The 19992-nt window shown below is 39.7% G+C and overlaps 2 protein-coding genes across 2 annotated transcripts in view; one reads left to right on the top strand and one right to left on the bottom strand.

Moving 5' to 3' along the window:
- Positions 1-1111: 1111 nt before the first annotated feature.
- LOC135480179 (mitochondrial-processing peptidase subunit alpha-like) lies at positions 1112-16402 on the bottom strand. Its single transcript, XM_064759945.1, has 12 exons — positions 16342-16402; positions 14624-14835; positions 12944-13023; positions 11893-11975; positions 11173-11275; positions 9952-10044; positions 8550-8822; positions 7093-7304; positions 6146-6236; positions 4818-4880; positions 4149-4293; positions 1112-3801 (listed from the first exon to the last, which is right to left on the bottom strand). The coding sequence occupies exons 1-12, from the start codon at positions 16395-16397 to the stop codon at positions 3629-3631; spliced, it is 1584 nt and encodes a 527-aa protein (XP_064616015.1). The 5' UTR covers positions 16398-16402; the 3' UTR covers positions 1112-3628.
- A 1131-nt stretch (positions 16403-17533) lies between these two features.
- LOC135480118 (laminin subunit gamma-1-like) overlaps positions 17534-19992 on the top strand; it is a 55759-nt gene continuing 53300 nt past the window's right edge. The window contains exons 1-2 of the mRNA XM_064759881.1: positions 17534-17597; positions 18915-19945. Coding sequence (XP_064615951.1) covers positions 19712-19945 — 234 coding nt within the window. The 5' untranslated portion in view covers positions 17534-17597; positions 18915-19711. The remainder of the gene's footprint in view (positions 17598-18914; positions 19946-19992) is intronic.

Below are 19992 nucleotides of genomic sequence, written 5' to 3'. Positions count from 1 at the left end.
CCAGTGAGTGAAAGGCAAGACCGCTAACCAATAGACCACGGTGTTGATATCATATCGCATATTTAATACATGTACCTTGGATGACAAAATGGAGTCTTTAGATCCGTGGTGAGTTACCCTAACGTAACGTTTCGCTCAGTCGCCCAGAAAGGTACCAAATTGGAAGGCTGGAAAAAGGGCCAAACTGTACAACTAGCAGAAGTACCAAATTGGAGGAATGGAAAAAGCGCCAAATTTGAGGAGTGAAAAAAAATACGGCCAAACTAGACGACTGAAAAAAGTGTCAAACAGTACAGCTGGCAGAAGTACCAAACTGGAGTAATGGAAAGAGTACCAAACTGTAGTAATGGAAAGAGTACCAAACTGGAGTAATGGAAAGAGTACCAAACTGGAGAAATGGAAAGAGTACCAAACTGGAGTAATGGAAAGAGTACAAACTGGAGTAATGGAAAGAGTACCAAACTGGAGTAATGGAAAGAGTACCAAACTGGAGTAATGGAAAGAGTACCAAACTGGAATTTAAGCGAAATCAGACACAATCATGAAGCAGAGTGCGAGAGATTCTGAACGCTCTGTTTAAATTTACTTACAAGAAAATTGATGGAATAGCCTCGACACACTAGTTTTAGCAGTAATAACTTGTGACGTTGACTGAAATCGTCACAGAACACGCAGGATCTAACAAATGCTACAAGGCCAGATATGTACACGCCAAATTCGTAAAATCTGTACCCATCGCAATACCTATTCACACAGATGTTAATAATGAGTAATTCAAGCAACTCAATGAAGCTGAAAACATCCCATGAATGGTAACCTTTGTATGTAGTGGAACTGAAAAAGGCTTGGTTGCCTTTGACGTTAATGTACTGGTGACCAGTTTTATTAAACAACCATACAATTACTGATGAGATTCTATCAACTAAATCTTATCAATTAAATTGGGAAGGCCTAAGGACTGAACCAAGGTCTACCTTCTTGTACATTCTGGTTTCTCCGCTGACAAGATAACAAAATAGAACACGAGCAAAACTGGGAAACGACTGAGAGAGAAAAGGACACAAGTGAACGTTGGTTATAGCTGAACAGAACGTATCACACAGACATTACGTCAATTTTTATATATTTATTTTTTTTTTGGCTTGTCAGCACAGACAAGACACATACGTTCATTTTTTTCTAAAATTAGAAACATTTGGAACGATAATTGCAGATAAGGTGCGAGTTTTAGTACTTTTCGCGATGAGAAAAATGTTTGAATTTCTTTCCTGAACAATATACATTCAACAAGATTTATGTCTAACAAGAAAAACCTTGGCGTCAAATACATGGCTTACGAACCATATCGATCAAATCATTAATATACACATATCTGTATCTATCGTATGGAACAGCTTATCTTTGTCAGCCAGGCCTTTTGACTTCTACTCTGTCATCCGTAATTCACATACACTTAATATTCATGGAACATTGTTACAGGATGTGTTCGTTTCAGTTTAAAATGTTTCCATAAAAGCTTCACACATCACGCGCGTCGCGGGGATTTCTGAAAACCAAACCGACTGAGTATTCAGTCCGCGAGGGAAGGGTTAAGGAGACTTGCAGGTTTCCACACATCATGGATTTTAGACGGCTATAAATGCAGTTTGGCCATTTTCGGCAATAAACACAACACTTAAAATGTAAATGCATTAATTCCACTCTTGCTGAACGTCGCATTGAAGAATGTTTCATTTATAAAATTGGGGAAAGCCACTGAGATTACGGGTTTTCAACGAACGCTGGACCGCCAAAATATCGTCGACCTCTTATTGTCACTGTTAAGGTCCCAGAAATAGTGAGAGTGGGAGGGGGGTTAGGGGAACCGTCAATTTGTAATACAAATGTACATATTTTTCAATAAAACATTCGTCATTATTCTTGATTGTCTTACTCCATGATGAGTACATAGGTCGGCAGAAAGCTGCACAGCATTATCAATAACGTTTTTCACATCCTTTTTTAACCAAAATTGTTTTTTTATTTTTGGGGGAACATTCATAACCCATTATTTTATGCATATTTTCCGTCTATAGTCGGAAATTTTCGGAGATGACATCAGAGACTAATTTACTCAGCGTAACATTCAGAATCTCGCCACCAAAGAGTTTTCATCGCTATTACTGTTCACATCTCGACTGCAGGCTAATTTTCGGACTGACCACCGGGGCCTCAGAAAACTGCACTTTGAAGCTATTTTTACTATGGGGAAAAAGCTGAGAGGTCTTTTTTTCCCCTTTTGTAAACTTTTATATGCTCAGACACATCCTAAAATGCGTATTATAAAAAAAAAAACAAACAAACGTTTCCTGTACCCTTAAAATCCTGAAACCATTTTCTGAATACATTCGACGTTGATTTTATACAATAACGTCTACATATAACGCGAGCCATTCGTTTCCATGAGTACATTCCTTATCATATACTGACGCTCCTGGCGTTTCCCACCTGCTGCTTTCTCAATCAGCAGGGTAAATCCAAGAGCACTGCAAAGTGCTGGAGACGCGCTCCGTTATCAATAAGCCTGCACTGATGATTATACAAAATGTCTCCAGGCAGCCAAGTCTCCTTTGCTAAATAAGTTATTTTACGTTATGACTACGTGTTACTCGCGAAAAGTTCATGGTGCTGAGAAGTTAAGAACCCATCCAGGTAGTAAAACGCGCGAGTGCGAGTTCTGCCAATACTGGTTAAATGTGAGGAAGCTTAGTCATGCGTGGAAGCTTAGTCACGCGTGGAAGCTGAGTCACGCGTGGAAGCTTAGTCATGCGTGGAAGCTTAGTCATGCGTGGAAGCTTAGTCACGCGTGGAAGCTTAGTCATGCGTGGAAGCTTAGTCATGCGTGGAAACTTAGTCATGCGTGGAATATCACGCTAACATTCTCAAGCATACATTATTCGACTGCTAGCCATAAAGCCGTTCACCTTAACAAAGAAAAAGTCCTGAACGACCTGTGAAAAACGAACTTCAAAATGTCGTTATTTAATATTGAACATATTGGTTTTCCTAAGGTCAGATGTACTTATAACTTGTGCAGCACTCTGACAGGCTGAGACATTATGACTGATGATAAAAACATTCAGATTCATTACAAAACCGTCGCGCAGCGGACTGAAAATCTCAGTTCCGTTAAGTCTCGTTAAATCTCGCAAAGGTATCACTGGCAATGTGACATTACATGTACATTTCATACATAACAAGTACACCGCAGGCGAACACAACGTCGCCTTTCTCACTACAAACATAAATAAATGGCACGTATGATGACAAGTCTTAACGAAGTGGGCTTGTGGGATTGAACATGACTTTAACAGTTATTTGTAACTTTCTCAGCAAAACGTACATTTTGAGCCTCCATGTCTAAAGAGCTCTGATCTCCATAAATAACATACACTGTGATGTACTGTCTGGTTTGTACCATCTTTTTTAGCAAGTTTACGACAAGTTTCAACTAAGTAAACGATTCTTGCATGTAACAGTAAAAAGCATACGTGTACACCTGCATACAATAACATGTATATAAAATATAAACGTCAAGACATACACACTGAGTTTTGTTACGCTATGTACAGTTCAGGCCATACTAGCATTATCTACTAAATAATGAAAATCGGCGCCGCATACGACTGTCTCGACTAGACAGCGCCCCCTGTATCGTGTCAAGGGAAGGCAGCTTCTCTAAGGAACCAAGGGCAGCAACTGTGGGCGCCGAGGACAGCATTCGAGTGGCCACTCGCTGAATATCGGCTTCTGTGATTTTACCTGTGTAACAAAAATAAGCGACATGCAGCACTGTGGAAACTTTTTCTTAACTTAATTTCTTTAATTTTTGCATTCAATAGTATCACGTTCAGACAACCAAAACTTCATTAAATATTTGCATTCACACCTACATCATTTGGAACATATCATGTACAATATTTGATTATTTATCAGCTGGCTCAAGTCGACGAGAATACCTTTGACCAACTCAGACAGGTAGAATTCCCTTTAGCCAACTCAGACTGCGAGAATCCTCTTTAGTCAACTCAGTCGGAAAACTTACCAGGTAATCCTAAGTGCAGTCGAATACTTCACCAAATGACATGACTGAATTGGAGCAAACATACCTATTTCATCAAAATAATACTTGGGTGGATGTCTGTAACCATTGGCCAACACTTGTCTGCCGATGTCCTCAAACACCACCGGACGGGATTCTAGGTTCATCATTAGCATGGACTGGAGCTGTGTCTTAGCCCTGCTTAACTCCGTCTGTGTAGAAAAGATAGTCAAGTCACGTGAGGGTCGATGTAATACACGCATCACCATCCTTTTAACCAGTGCACTGAAATAAGTCGGTCTGTGCCGCCATTTTGTAAATCTGGCAGCACTGTGTGGAACATTAATGCTTTATGTTTTGTTTATTTTTTTTTTGATAAAGTAAAACCCCTTTTGATAATAATCTGTGACAATCTCAAACACATGCTGGAAAAATATAGGATAGGACTTCGTAATAGGTAGTACAAGTGCTTAATTTCTAGAGAAAATAAAATTAATCAACTTTGAAGATGAAAGTGGAATGGAAATAAATAGAAACTCGATTGAGAAGAAAAAAAAACTCAACGGAAACCTTATATACCTTATACCTCACATAGCGCTTGTAGAACTGACTAACTGGTGTCATAGGCCCTTCTCAAGACAGAAAACATATTAGTCCGACATCCTGCTTGGCGTAGCAACAAATTAAAAACAAAAACAACTCTGTCCTGATTCTTCAAGAGACAGTGTATACAAACCTCTGACACTCTCCCAGCTGTGTTCACCAGTTCCCTCACGATCACCTCCACTAAATCCTTCAACTGAAACATACAAAAAAAAATTTGCTAATGAAAAAAAACACCGCAAGTTCATGCCTTGGCAGTTGTCCTGTATTGAGTAATACTTGTATTGACATGTAGCTGCGACTAAGCATTTGTGCAGGCATGTCTGTGTTTCAGTCAAATTTGTGATACCCTATCTTCTAACCTCGGCCAATCATTTAACACGGGACCTACGTGCAAGACCACACGAAATCGAACTGGCAAGTTGGAGCCATTGCAAATGTGCGCGTCTTTATACTCTTTACTGCGCATGCGTCGCTCTCTACCTTTTCGCTTTACATCACTGACAACAACAGCAATTTTTGTACAGAAATCTTGATGAGTCAGGAAGTGATGTCATAAAACTCAAACAGTGTTGAAAGCTGAAATCAAGTCGGCAACCTTGAAGGTGATCCATCACATAAATGTAATGTGGGCATTTTATAATTATTTATTTATTTATTTCATCGACTGAAGCATTCGCATTACTCAAATATATTTCAATTAAATGTGAGCGGTAAGCATTAGGGTGGGACGAAACCAGGTAGTAATTTTTTACATGCATGTCCACATTTATCCGACAGGTACAGTCAACAATGACATTCCAGCCTTTTTTCAGTACTTTCAACGTTTCATCTACTTTGATTTTTTTTTTTTTTTTTTTTTTTTTTTTGATTGGTGTTTTACGCCGTACTCAAGAATATTTCACTTATACGACGGCGGCCAGCATTATGGTGGGTGGAAACCGGGCAGAGCCCGGGGGAAACCCACGACCATCCGCAGGTTGCTGGCAGACCTTCCCACTTACGGCCGGAGAGGAAGCCAGCATGAGCTGGACTTGAACTCACAGCGACCGCATTGGTGAGAGGCTTCTGGGTCATTACGCTGCGCTAGCGCGCTAACCGACTGAGCCACGGAGGCCCCCATCTACTTTGAAATATAATGTTTAATTTTAATGAATACAATTTATGGATATATTATGACTTGAATGGGAAATGTGCATAAAAAGAAATGATTTATTCACATCTTGTTTTGTTTATTTGTTTATTAATCTGAATGTTATTTTACGCCGTACTCAAGAATATTTCACTTATATGACGGCCGCCAGCATGATTGCGGAGGAACCAGGTAGAGCCTGAGGAAAACCTTTGTGTGCTGTTTATATCAATCCCGATCTGCATTGTACATTTACATCCTTGTTGAGGCCAGCTGGACCAACCTTGGCGAAAGCTTTCAGTATAAATTTACCCATTGAAAATTTTTACCTGAGATGGATGAGCACTGGCGTGGATACAAAACAGCCCCGAGTCTTCGTAGGCATGGTTATAGGCTGTGGCAGTGTGGATCCAGTGGTACCTGGGAATGACGTGAGCACAGGATTTCAAAATCATGTTCTTAGCTGGTTTGTGTAGTGGTACTGGGGAATAAGGTGAACACTGAATGAGACAATCGTTTCTTGATCGTTTCTTACATGGTGCCTGGGAATGAGGTGAGCAAAGAATTGGACAATTGTTTCATTTCCTGGTTTGCTACATGGTGCCAGGGAATGAGGTGAGCACAGAATTGGACAATTGTTTCATTTACCGCTTTGTTACTTGGTGCCTGGGAATGAGGTGAGCACAGAATTGGACAGTTGTTTCATTTGCTGGTTTGTTACTTGGTGCCTGGGAATCAGGTGAGCACAGAATTGGACAATTGTTTCATTTACTGGTTTGTTACATGGTGCCTGGGAATTAGGGGAGCACAGAATTGGACAATCGTTTCATTTGCTGGTTTGTTTCATGGTACCTGGGAATGAGATGAGCACAGAACTGAGCAACCGTTTCATCTGCTGGTTTGTGGCATAGTAGATTTAGAACATATCCGTCAACATTAAATCTGTTCTGTGTCAACAGTGCCTCCCAGCAGGGTGACATCAATAATGCCATATTGTAAATGCTGCCTCACTGAAACAGCAGCATGAACATCACCCAAAAGACCCCAGATGAGACACCCCCCAATGACAGGACAACAATGATGGTCACGGCTAAATGTTGCATCAGCAATACTTCAGGTCTATCTCTGTGACAGTTCCCATCAAACATGATGGTATACACAGATACAATACTACATGCCCTTCCAGGCCACCTGACAGAGAATGCTCCTCCCCGGACACAATCTCCTCTGACGATCCCCCTCCACCTACCATCATGTTAAGCACACACAATCTCACCTGTTGAGAACATTGAGATAGAGCCGCGTGTACATGCCCTTCCCTGGTCCCCCGGCAGAGAATGACCCCCCACCCCCCATCATCATGTTGAGCACACAGAAGGCGATGAAGTCATCATCTTTGTGAGAACAGCTCTCTAGGCCAATCACAATGTGAGCGAGCTCAGGCATAGGTGTTGGCCCTAGGCTAACAGAGGACAAGTCCTTCTCCACCTAGTGATAGAAAATGACAATATAAATTAGTTCTTGATATTACCCACATCATTTTCTACAGCTGATTGGTCGTCAAGCTGCATAACGATGCTGACTATTTTCCCTAATTACTAAAGTAAATGCAGCAACTAAATCTGAATTAATTAATAAAGCAGTATTCCAGAAATGTTCTCAAAATATTTAGAAAAATTCTACACCGCTTATCAACAAAATAAATAGCAAATGATCGTCAGTTCCTGGCCATTCATTTCGTGTGACGCCATTTTGCCCTGTTATAGATAACCAGAGTGACGTCACAAAACTTATAAGCTCTCCCATATCATCGTTATTAAACAATGTGACAATGAGAAAATACAAGCAAAAACGCCTGATAAGCAACCAGAGAGTATCAGTTCTCTTCCGCTTTCAAAGGGCTGATGCTTCTTTTAGCTTGGCACTCGGTCAGGACGATCTTCGTCCCCACAACGGTCATCTTTTAGCGGTCCTGCTCGTCATTGTCGTGCATGGGTGTAAGCATTAGGCGTAGCTGGCTGTATCAACATCAGGGAATTTACCGAACATAACAGGACCTTCTGATTCGGAACACTCTTTCGTGCAGATTTTGGGAAAATATTTTCGTAATAAATTTGACTTTGCTAAGGAAAAATTTCACCCTTACAAGTTACTGCAGTATCCTGCCCAACACGTACATAATGTGGCCAGTCAGCCGTTCTCAGTTCCCTGCTCATGTGTGGTCCAAAATGCCTAAGTTTAATACATAAACTAACCGCAAAGTCCGACTTATTGCATCGATATGTCTATTCACTATAATAAACCACAATGACAATCGAAAGTTAATAGGTTTTTTGACGCGACAGCCTATTTTCATGCGACGCTTTAAGCGCTAGTGATTGGATGGTTCATATATGGAGGGTTTCCACAACATGGCTCCTCGAAGTGAACTGTCCATCAGCGCCTTATCCCCAATGCTGAACTTCTCTTCTCAGCTTTCAAACCTTTGGAGAATTTTTACATATTTTTCTGTGATGACTGTGTCCTACATCCTTTTTAATATGTATACATAGAGGCAGACTTTACATTCACTTTAACAGGGCATTTTGGATTTAATTTTTCTTCAATTCATTACAGCCACCATTACAGTGGGAGGAAACCGGGCAGATCCGCGGGAAAATCCACAACAATCCGCAAGTTGCTGGCAGACCTTGCCACATATGTTCTGTAAAAGTATTAGATACACTGGCATACCTGTAAAACTCCACCTGTATACTGGGCTAATGAGTTATCTCTCTCAGGCGGCTTCAAAACAGCTGATTCCTCCCAGGTGGGCATTTTGCTACAAAATATATCAGTTGCCATGTCGACGAGGGACTGGTGTTCCATGCCTACCCCGGCTAGCACCATCCTGTCAGGGGTGTGGAAGCTCTGCATGTATCTATACAGTGTCTGCTTGTCTATTACCTTCACATTATCAGGTGGACAGAACTTGGGCAAACCCAGAGTGTTGTCCCGGTAGGCAGCCTGAAAATAGCCCACATGCATATCTTGCAAATACTGTAATCTGCACTTAGGAACAATAAGTAAAACAATTACATGTATTTCCAACTACACTAGTGCTCTGTGCCACTGATTACACACTGGTGCTCTGTGCCACTGATTACACACTAGTGCTCTGTGCCACTGATTACACACTAGTGCTCTGTGCCACTGATTACACACTAGTGCTCTCTGCCACTGATTACACACTGGTGCTCTCTGCCACTGATTACACACTAGTACTCTCTGCCACTGATTACACACTAGTGCTCTGTGCCACTGATTACACACTAGTGCTCTGTGCCACTGATTACACACTAGTGCTCTGTGCCACTGATTACACACTGGTGCTCTGTGCCACTGATTACACACTGGTGCTCTGTGCCACTGATTACACACTAGTGCTCTCTGCCACTGATTACACACTGGTGCTCTCTGCCACTGATTACACACTAGTGCTCTGCACCACTGATTACACACTGGTGCTCTCTGCCACTGATTACACACTAGTACTCTGTGCCACTGATTACACACTGGTGCTCTCTGCCACTGATTACACACTAGTGCTCTGTGCCACTGATTACACACTAGTGCTCTCTGCCACTGATTACACACTAGTGCTCTCTGCCACTGATTACACACTAGTGCTCTCTGCCACTGATTACACACTAGTGCTCTCTGCCACTGATTACACGTCTATACATACACAAGTATATGTAACTGTTTTGTGCAATTTTCTTGTGTACAATGCCTATCCAGAACAATGCTTATCCAGCACAATGCCTCTCCTTTCAATCATTACCACTTTCCCTTCATAGTAAGAACTAGCTATATTAGTACTGGTTCATGCTACTGAGTGCTCAACATTACTCCTGCACACTTTCACCATGAACAGTCTGAAGTCTTGCGCATTAATGCTGAACACCAATCTTGCACACTAACTGCTGAATCTTGCAACAGCTCTATACCTGCACACTAATCTTGCATTAACATTACCCCTGCATGAAACAGCTCTATACATATACTTGCATACTACTACTGCACACCTGCAGCATGAACCAGTTCCATACCTGCACACATATCTTGCACATTTATTATACTTGCGCACACTTACAGCATGAACCAGCTCCATCAGTAGTGGCTCTGGGTCAGGCCTCATCTCCAGCATCTCAAGCTCAAACAATATGGCGGACTTTGCGTCCTCCATCTGTCAAATCAAAGAAGACAATAATGACTGAGACAACGAAAACTAAGAGGAATACAGTGTAATCTGTGTCAGGCAGGTTTTATCACCTAAAATATTTGAAAGCATAGATCACACTGGTCAACTTCTCAGACCTTTCAAAGCCTGATGTTCTCTAAGACTTTGGAGAAAACAAAAAAATTACATTCAGATAAAAGAATGAGAAAAGTTAATAGTAAATGTGCTCTTCAATATGCTTTTCGATTTCCTTTCGTGAGAAAAAAAGACACTTGAAGATAATATTTGTATGGTGGGTATTTGGCACCACATTTCGGTGACTCATATAGTCTCATATAGTCAGAAGATGACAAGCCCTGGACCAGCCAGTCACATGTCCAGCTTCCAGCCATTCATCTGTGGTTAGGCAACTTTTGTTGATACTCATGTACTAGTCACCTTGTTCCCATACTATTGTAAATGTGATTCAAAATAATTGCCTAACATTTCCGACAGGTCACATGATACAATAAGACATTTTTTACCTTCAGCAAAAAGAAAAGAAAAACTTCCCCATTGGTTCAATTAGTTGCTTCTACAAGTTTTCCCAGTTTCCTCTACTCATAGTAAATGAAATGTTTTCAAGCACGTAGTAAAAGACCCATCAAGTAAATACACCAGAAGCAAAGCCATCCAAACATCTCCAAGCTACATGTAAATACCAAGCCACATGTACACGTAAATACCAAGCCAGATGTACATATCAATACCAAGTCACATGTACATGTAAATACCATGCCACATGTACACGTAAATACCAAGCCATGTGTACATGTAAATACCAAGCCACATGTACATGTAAATACCAAGCCACATGTAAATACCAAGCCACATGTAAATACCAACCCACTTGTAAATAAAAGCCACATGTACATGTACATACCATGCCACATGTCAATACCAAGCCACATGTACATGTAAATTGTAAGCTACATGTAAATACAGAGTCACCCATTTAATAAAATGTAGAAGTACATGTGCACTTCTATATGTGCATAGAGTATGGCATAACTCAAAGTGTTAACAAGAATCAAATAAATAAACAGATCAACCAAAATTAAACGTAATATTCACATCAGCACACCTTAGGCTTACCTCATGATCAAACATATTTGGGCGGAGCACAACTTCTGATAAGATGTCAATCACTGTCGGCAAACCACTTGTCTCCGCGGAAACTGCATATATTAAGGTGTCTCTACAAAACAACAAACCTTATGATCACCTCAGACCAAACATCAAACAAACAAACAGTTCTGTCGTTTGCACAATCTGTGGCAAAATATTATTTATGGAGTACATTTTGTATGATCTTGCAGAAGACCACTCCTCAATATTTATTTCTTTATTTATTTAATTGATACCTTATGCCTTACTCAAGAATATTTTACTTATATGACCATAGCCAGCAATATGGTGGGTTGAAACAAGCCAGAACATGGGAGAAACCCACGACCATCCACAGGTACCTTCCCACGTAAGGTCGGAGAGGAAGAGATCATGAGCTGGACTTGAACTCACAGCAACTGCAGAGGTGGGGGCTCCTGGGTCAGTGCGCCGCGCTGGCGTGCCTAAACCCCTCAGCCACACAGGTACAGTACCACCCTACTTCTGACAAGTAGACTATAGAGTCCATGTATTGGTATGTTAACAATAAATTATTCATAAAAAACTTCAATTAGGTTCAATCCACACATTTATATATCTTATTTGTATGTTATTTTTTCTTATTTTTACATTGTTCTTTTTTACAGAAACCTTGTGAAAGGATATAATTAGTTAACAAATATCTTGAGACTAGTACACTTTCCATACCTGGATCCCTGACAGTCGCAAATCCCTCCATGTTTTTCCAGAGCTTGGAGGATGGTGTCACGATCTTCAAATTTTGATGTCGACTACACAATTGAAAAGTCAAATAAACTTATCTCATTCAGTAGTTTCTTAATCATAAAATGGCAGTCAGGTTTGAGGGAACAGAAAACAAAACAATCTCATTGGTAAATGCCCAAGCCAACTTTTTAATTTATTTATTTATTTGATTTGTATTTTTCGCCGTACTGAGTATTTCACTTTTACGACGGCGAACAGCATTATGGTGGGAGGAAACCGGGCAGAGCCCGGCGGAAACCCACAACCATCCACAGACCTTCCTACATATGGCAGAAGAGGAAGACAGCATGAGCTGGTCTTGAACTCACAGCGATCGCATTGGTGAGAGACCCCTGGGTCATTACGCTGCGCTAGTGCGCTAACCAACTAAGCCACGGAAGCCCTGCCCACCTTTAAACATCTTTCGAACGTAAAACCTGACACAGATACACCTAAGATCACAAAGCTGTCTTAAGACTTACGTCAGATTTTAGTCTTAACTTGTGACATGATTCCTGACCTTACACTTGAATTTAAAGGCTAATTTTTTATTTTGACTAAGACAACTCTCGGAACTGAAGTAAAAATTTCAAATAAATATCACAATTTTTGTGCAGGAAACTATTTTAAAGTTAAGACTAGCTCCGACTTAAGTCTAAGACAGCTTCGGGATCTGGGGCCAGTATTAATCAAGCAGCTTTAGACTGGAGTCATAAATTACAAGTCCTTAAAAACTCAAACTAAAACCAGGCAAGAACTCAAATTGTAGGTACATATAAATTGTTCTGCAGAAAAGAATCAGCCTGCAATTTTAACCTTCCTAGAACATAACATTATAACTGTAGCCGTGTTTGAATTTTTGGTTCGTGTCTTAAGGACGCTTGATCAATATAGTCTCTTGGACCTGCAAATAAATGTTCAGATGGAAATTGTTGAACAGCTGCAGGCTCTTATCAAACCAAAGTTTCAAGCCGTTGCAGAACAGGGTGCTTACTGAAAATGCCAGCTTTTCTAGGAAGTGTGAAATTCCACTAGGGTAGTCCACTTCATACCTTGATCCAGAGTCAATCAACACTGAAACCCAGAGTTAAATTACATGACAATGCTGAGTTAAATGGTTTCAACATGACAAAGGTATTAATGATAAAAACAGGAAAATATAATTGGAATTCGACCTGAACATCCCTGGGCTCAATGTTTTGACAGCATGCCAGGAAACCAAATCCCAAAATATATCTATATTAAAAGCAAAAACCTGTCTGGCATAAATAAACACTGCCACATATGATCCTACATCTGAACTGATCAGTAAGGTCATCTGTGTCTGCATAAAGATTATATTAAAGCTAACAAATGCCTTAAAAAAAGGGAGAGAACAAGAACATGGTCATACAGGAATCTGAACTGGATTCCCATGACACAATATGGGAAATCCAAATTCATTAGAAAATGTGGCAAAAGTTGACAATGACAAACAAGTCCAGACATCCATTCCTCACCTCAATAAATCTCCCAAGGTCATTTAACCGTTAAGTTACAGGAAAGTCTCGTCCATGACTGCATTTCATATTTTGTTTGATTTTGAGCGTTTTAATGATTTTAAGACATTTGTTTGGCAGATAGTGGAAACCCTACTGTAAAAATGTATGGGAACAGTTTATGGTATGTCATTTACTGTGTATTTCTCTATAAAATAGAAATCTAGCATTTCCAAATGTCCAAATTTCTGGAGCCACTAGCCATGTTACATGGATGAAGATGTTTCCTGCTCCAAAATAGAGACAAGCAGCGAAGCCCATCCAACAAAATATTTCTTTCTTTATTTGGGGTCTAATACCATTATCAATAATCATTCACTCATATGAAAGCAAGCAGGTTGAACCCAGCAGAGACCAAACCTCTGCCACCTGATAAAATTCCCGACATCAGACCGCAGCCATCAAACACGTACGTATGACCTCATTGATCAAGGGCAGGTTGGTAGCCACACCTCAGCTAAATGAACCTATGACCAACACAACTCTGTAGGCAGTATAAAGACTTCCTCATATTTGAAATTTGCACAACTTAATGCAAAATTTAATGCAAAAATAACAGAATTGTGTTAAAACCTAAAGTTTATAGGCACCCATTTTTTGTTTTTCAGAATTAAAGGCAGGGATCATTTAATACTGCTGACCTGTCACCATCATTAGGCAACAAATACACTCCCCACAGCACATGCTCCGCTCTCTACATTCACTTTACATCACTGCCCTCATTTGCATATTTTGTACAGAAATCCTGATAAAGGCCAAAGTCACTGGTGTCCTGGTGATGAGGCAGGAATTGATGTCAGAAAACACAAAAACTCTCTATGATCAAACTTTATTTCTCATAATACCTTACACATGTACACATGCATTCTCTGAATCTAATGTAGGCTATGCATGTTAATTATGATTCCAATTAACACCTGAAACAATTTTACTGATGAATGCTGATTTAGTGGTTCTGTGCATGGCACAGGCTCCAGAGGTCAAGCTTGTCTAGTGGTGGCAGTGATGTAAAGTGAGTGTAGATAGCGGCACATGCGCTGTACAGACTATAGGCAGCAACGCGTAGCTACTTGTACAACATTCTCTTTAACCACTGACTTGCTCCTTTTGGAAAAAATGCAATCTCAAACCCTTACCTCCAACAGTAGAAAATTGTCCAAATTTGTTTTCTGAGGCGACCACCAGTCCATTGTCCAGTCTGGTGACCTTGGTTTCTGACCGGTCCTGATTGACTGTGGCGTATTTGGGGGGAGGCATTCCCGGAACAGCCTGCGACAGAGGCACATTGAGTATTCCCGTGGGTGTTTGACCTCCACTGCAGAATGTGCGCTTGTTCGACACCTTCAGTCTAAACAGAAATAACAAGACACTGATTTGATTCATGTCACTTATATGACAGGGACCGGCATTGTGGTGGGAGGAAACTGGGCAGAGCTCCAGGGGAAACCCATGACCACTCACAGGTTGCTGACAGACCTTCCCACGTATCACTGGAGATGAAGCCAGGATGAGCTGGACTTGAACTCACAGTGACCTCATTGGTGAGAGGCTGCTGACGTGCCAACCACAGAGGATATGGAGGCCCCACAAGGACTTTGAAAGCCAGATCCACAAAAAATAATGGTTCTGCTCTCAAATTATAAAGGTGACATTGTGACTATGTATAAAAAAATAATACTTTCTGAGAACCCTTCAATCTGTTAAAAAAAAAGAAATTTGTGGGAATTTATTTGTAAGCCATTATATACCTGTTCATCATACACTGTTTTACTACAGCTTGATTAGTTTGGATGCCAAACAGTTTAGGAGCCTAAACATTTTAATGAACTAAAATGGATCTAGAAATGGCATGGCCATTTTACATCCATATTGTTTTGATATTCATAACCCACCAGTGGGAAAGTCCATTCAGCAGTTGAAGAATTTTTTATACTAAAGGAAAATCAAAAAATAAAATGACATAAAAATATATATGGTTTACACAGAAACTTGAAAATTCTACCGGTACCTCAGTAAATCTTCAACTAACTTTCATGCAAGAAAAACCATAATCATAATATCTGAAAGCCAATGCAAAAATTGTTCTTACAAAATTCATACCAAAAGGTCAGAATTCCATAATTATTAAACAGTAATTTATTTTACTTACATGTACTAGTATTTAAATGTTGCTTGGTGTCATACTAAAGTATTGATAACGTATGATATATCTGTATGATGATGGTCAGCATTGTGGGTGCTGGAAACCAGAATGCCCGGGGTATCTTGGCATTGACGTTTCATATATGTTATTGGCAGCTTTGCCACAGGTAATATACAGATTTGTGCGCAAAGGTAACACTGCATAATTTTTTAATTTAACTAGCGGTGTTGATCTTCAGTATATTACATAAGTAGAATGGCACTTCTCACACCGTTTCATTTTTCCGGTGGAATAGGTTACAATGAATGTCAGAATCTTAAAACAGCACTCTGAGTAAATCATACATATACTGATATAGACCTATTTTTACACAAACTGTACTGACATATAGGGTTATAGACGTTCCCTTTTTTTAAATCAACTAAGTGTTAAAACTCTGCCATTTTAGGTAAAACACCTGGTGAAGCAAGGCATGCAAAACTTTGTAACTTCCCTATACATACTATGTCGCATGGTAACATTGCATCACGCATAGAACCATTAACACTACTTGTATCAGTCCATGTCCAGTTCCCGTCACCACGCTTACGTTAGATGTGCACTTTGAACGCTTGCTACTACTTAACCTTGACCATGGTTTAATTAACAGTGAATTGTGATACACAGAATATCTGCTGACAGCATTACATAAAAGAAGTAAGCATAACTTACCGACACAGTCCAACTGCGTGACTTCGCAAGACCGTCCTGAACATGCGGGCAGCCATGCTTGTCATTGATCTCCGGTATGCGGAAATATGCACCGAGGCCTCTGGTCATGGGGAATATATTGTCGACGGATTGGGCACCCCACGCAGGCGTCACACTTTGTGCAAGCATCACAACAAGTGTATTTTCCATCTCCCTTATGTACGCACTGCACCCAACTCATAACTCACTCCACTGTGAGAAAGCTGACAACTCACTTGAATAAAGCAAAAAGTGTAGTTTTTCTTTCCCACTTCTTAATTATTTTTCTTTCCACTTTGGTGTAAAATTATAATGCTTGTACTTTTGTAGGATAGACTAGGCCTACATATTTGAACATTTCAAAAAGTCCTACAGGGGCTCGTATGATAAAGTTTTAGAATTTTCTTGTTTTTTTGTTTGTTTTTTTGTCTGTTTATTTGTTTTTTGTTTGTTTGTTTGTTCGTTTGTTTTCTTTATTTAATCCCTAAATTTAGTTGTTTGAGACATAATTTTTAGTTAACAGTCACCTTCATAAATATGTACACTCAGTACACTAATCTATTAAATTTATAAATGTTATCTGAGTGATGCATGTATTACAGTAGATCAACACACATATACTATTAGTTCAACATAACGATTCTATTAATAATTAGACTAACAGGATATTAGGTCGAATATGACAGAATATTATGTTATAATAACAGAATACATGCTAGCATCCCTCAGACAACAGACTTTCTGTTAAATTTAACAGATTCATTTTTTGAGCGTATATGCCGGTCCAGTGACGTATTATATGTGATACACATTGCAAGCCAATACTGACGTAGATCTATTCACTAGTTAAGGTACATTTGCAATGTGCCCCATGACCTATCTTGAACTTTGTAACTAATTAGTATATTCGCACTTTAGTCATTTCATAACTTAAGTTCGTCACTTCTAGCGTAAATGGAAATTAATTCACAAACAAGCTGTGATACTTGTATAAATGAGAGAACTCTATTGTTATTGGATCCTCATGCCTGCCTCTGAATTCTCCTTACCCGCACAGCCACAATGCGCAGGGTGACGCTGTACTCGCCGTCAGTTGTAAAGTCACTGCGCCATATGGCGTCGTTGGAAGAAATAATCAATAAGCCCAAACTGAGTGCATACAGCGTAGGTCTTATCTTCTTACAGTGACGAGAAACATTTTAAAGACAGAACCTCTCCCGAAGGAGATATACAAAACGGTAAGTGCCTACTTTTACGTTATATAAGAATACAGTAACATTACAGATATATTTTTTCAGCTGTGTATATTTTGCCTATGTTATATATCTGCCAGTATTTTCTGTTGTTATGTTATGCACATCTATAGGCCCACGGGTTAACACAGTATCGGCCTATGTCGCTATTCAGTACGCAGTTACATGGAAACTTGCTCGATCGTCTCTGTTATAGAATGTTACAAGATATAGCCTAGTGTAGAAACGGCTGTGAAAGGACGAATGAATATGGTATGATCGATTTATATATTTATTTAAATGGTGTTCTACACCCTACTCAAAAATATTTCACTTATACCACGGCGGTCATCCTTATGGTGGGGGGAGCCAGACAGAGCCCTGGTGAGGGTATGATCGAGCGCTTAAGGATAGAGGGACAGTAGGACACGGTCCCTTAGGAAACGAGTCATTAGCCCTTATTTTATTTCTGGACAAGGGCCAATAACTACATATTTTATACGTAGAAATGTGTTTGTTATTTGCAAATCATTTAGTTGTTTACTTTTATAGTCCACAAAAATTTATATTATTATGTAATCCTTTTACTTTCTAATGACTATTTTTTCCTGTTTTTCTGACAAAAGTTCTTGAAATAAGATACTCCCTTAGAGAGAATAAATATTCTTTTCCTAGTTTTATACAAATTTTGTCCAAGATGCAATTAAAATATATTGATGTTAATTTTATCTCATTATATATTTAAAACATTTAATATTTTTAAAAGATTTTTTCCAGCCCCCACACACATTATAATGTTTGTATCCTAATGTCGTCTAAAACTCTATATATGCATTTTAATGGAAGATTGTTTTTAATGCTTCGCATAATTTTTTTTATTTTATTAAGAAGCGAAAAAAATATTGAAAACATATTTTGCACATTTAAAATACATGTTCATACAGTCGTGGGCTTACAGTATGTCCAAGATTAAAATGCGAAGTAAGAAGAGAGAAATAAGTGTCCAAACCGTGTACCGTATAATTATATATAAGTCGTCGATGACAAAATATATGTGTCTCGGAATAATTTTGCCGGCATCTGTTCATATCCACTGTGGGGATCTAATTCAACTCGAGGGTTAAGCGGAATTAGACACTATCATGAAGCAGAGTGCCAGATTCTGGACGCTCTGTCCACACTTACTCACAAGAATATTATATTCATTGTAAACCTTATTGGCGGAATAACCTTAATTGACACTTAATAATTGACGTCATTTAGCTGAATATTTTATTGCACGGGCAGAAATTTTATTTTACTGGTTTATCTTTAACAATTCAGGGTAACATCGAATACAATAGAAGGATCAACTAGCCTACATTAGGAGAATCATCCACATTTGGATAACCAACCAAGTTAGGAGAATCGACTGGCCTACACTCAGAGAATCAACTACATTAGGAGAATCATCTGCACTAGGAGAATCGACTGGCCTACACTCGGAGAATCAACTACATTAGGAGAATCATCTGCACTAGGAGAATCAACTACATTAGGAGAATCAACTGGCCTACACTAGGAGAATCAACTACATTAGGAGAATCATCTGCACTCGGCGAATCAACTACATTAGGAGAATCATCTGCACTCGGCGAATCAACTACATTAGGAGAATCAACTGGCCTACACTAGGAGAATCAACTACATTAGGAGAATCAACTGGCCTGCACTCGGAGAGTCAACTACATTAGGAGAATCAACTACATAAGGAGAATCAACTACATTAGGAGAATCAACTGGCCTACACTAGGAGAATCAACTACATTAGGAGAATCATCTGCACTCGGCGAATCAACTACATTAGGAGAATCAACTGGCCTACACTAGGAGAATCAACTACATTAGGAGAATCAACTGGCTCACACTAGGAGAATCAACTACATTAAGAGAATCAACTGGCCTACACTAGGGGAATCTGAAGTTGTTGCAATCTCTTCACAATATCAACAATCACGACCATGACTTGAATGAAGATGTGACCATAGACGAACAATCCGCAAAAAAGTAGAAATTCATCAAGTAAATAGCTGGCTAAACCAATCCGTGACTTTTCCAGCTTGTATATCTCAGACACAAACATGGCGTTTTGGAAGTTTCTTATTTCCTGCCTTGTGGTTGTTGTTGTTACCCTCGCACCGGTGCTGTGTGACATCCTAGATGGGGTTTGCCAAACAGGGGGAGGTAACACCTCAATCACATACCAAGCCTGTGCTCCAGCCGCCTCCGCCTTGACGAGAAGTGCTCCCTTTAACCTCACCATTATTCCAGAGAGCGCCACATGTGGGGATCCACCTACTACGTTCTGTAGCAAGGTATAAACACTTCTATTCAAATAAATATACTGTGTACACGTATGAAT

This window comes from Liolophura sinensis, chromosome 13 (assembly GCF_032854445.1).
Source record: "Liolophura sinensis isolate JHLJ2023 chromosome 13, CUHK_Ljap_v2, whole genome shotgun sequence".
NCBI classification, from domain to species: domain Eukaryota; kingdom Metazoa; phylum Mollusca; class Polyplacophora; order Chitonida; family Chitonidae; genus Liolophura; species Liolophura sinensis.
Note: the sequence above shows the minus strand (reverse complement) of the source record. Positions and strands in the feature narration are given on the sequence as shown.

Bases quoted from the DNA above. Each gene is read 5' to 3' on its own strand.
- LOC135480179 (XM_064759945.1), bottom strand. From the start codon at position 16,397: ATGGCTGCCCGCATGTTCAGGACGGTCTTGCGAAGTCACGCAGTTGGA. The intron at 14,836-16,341 runs GTAAGTTATGCT...ATTTCTGTTTAG, and splicing joins CACGCAGTTGGACTGTGTCG to ACTGAAGGTGTCGAACAAGC. The intron at 4,881-6,145 runs GTAAAAATTTTC...TGTATGTTTCAG, and splicing joins CCAGTGCTCATCCATCTCAG to TTGAAGGATTTAGTGGAGGT.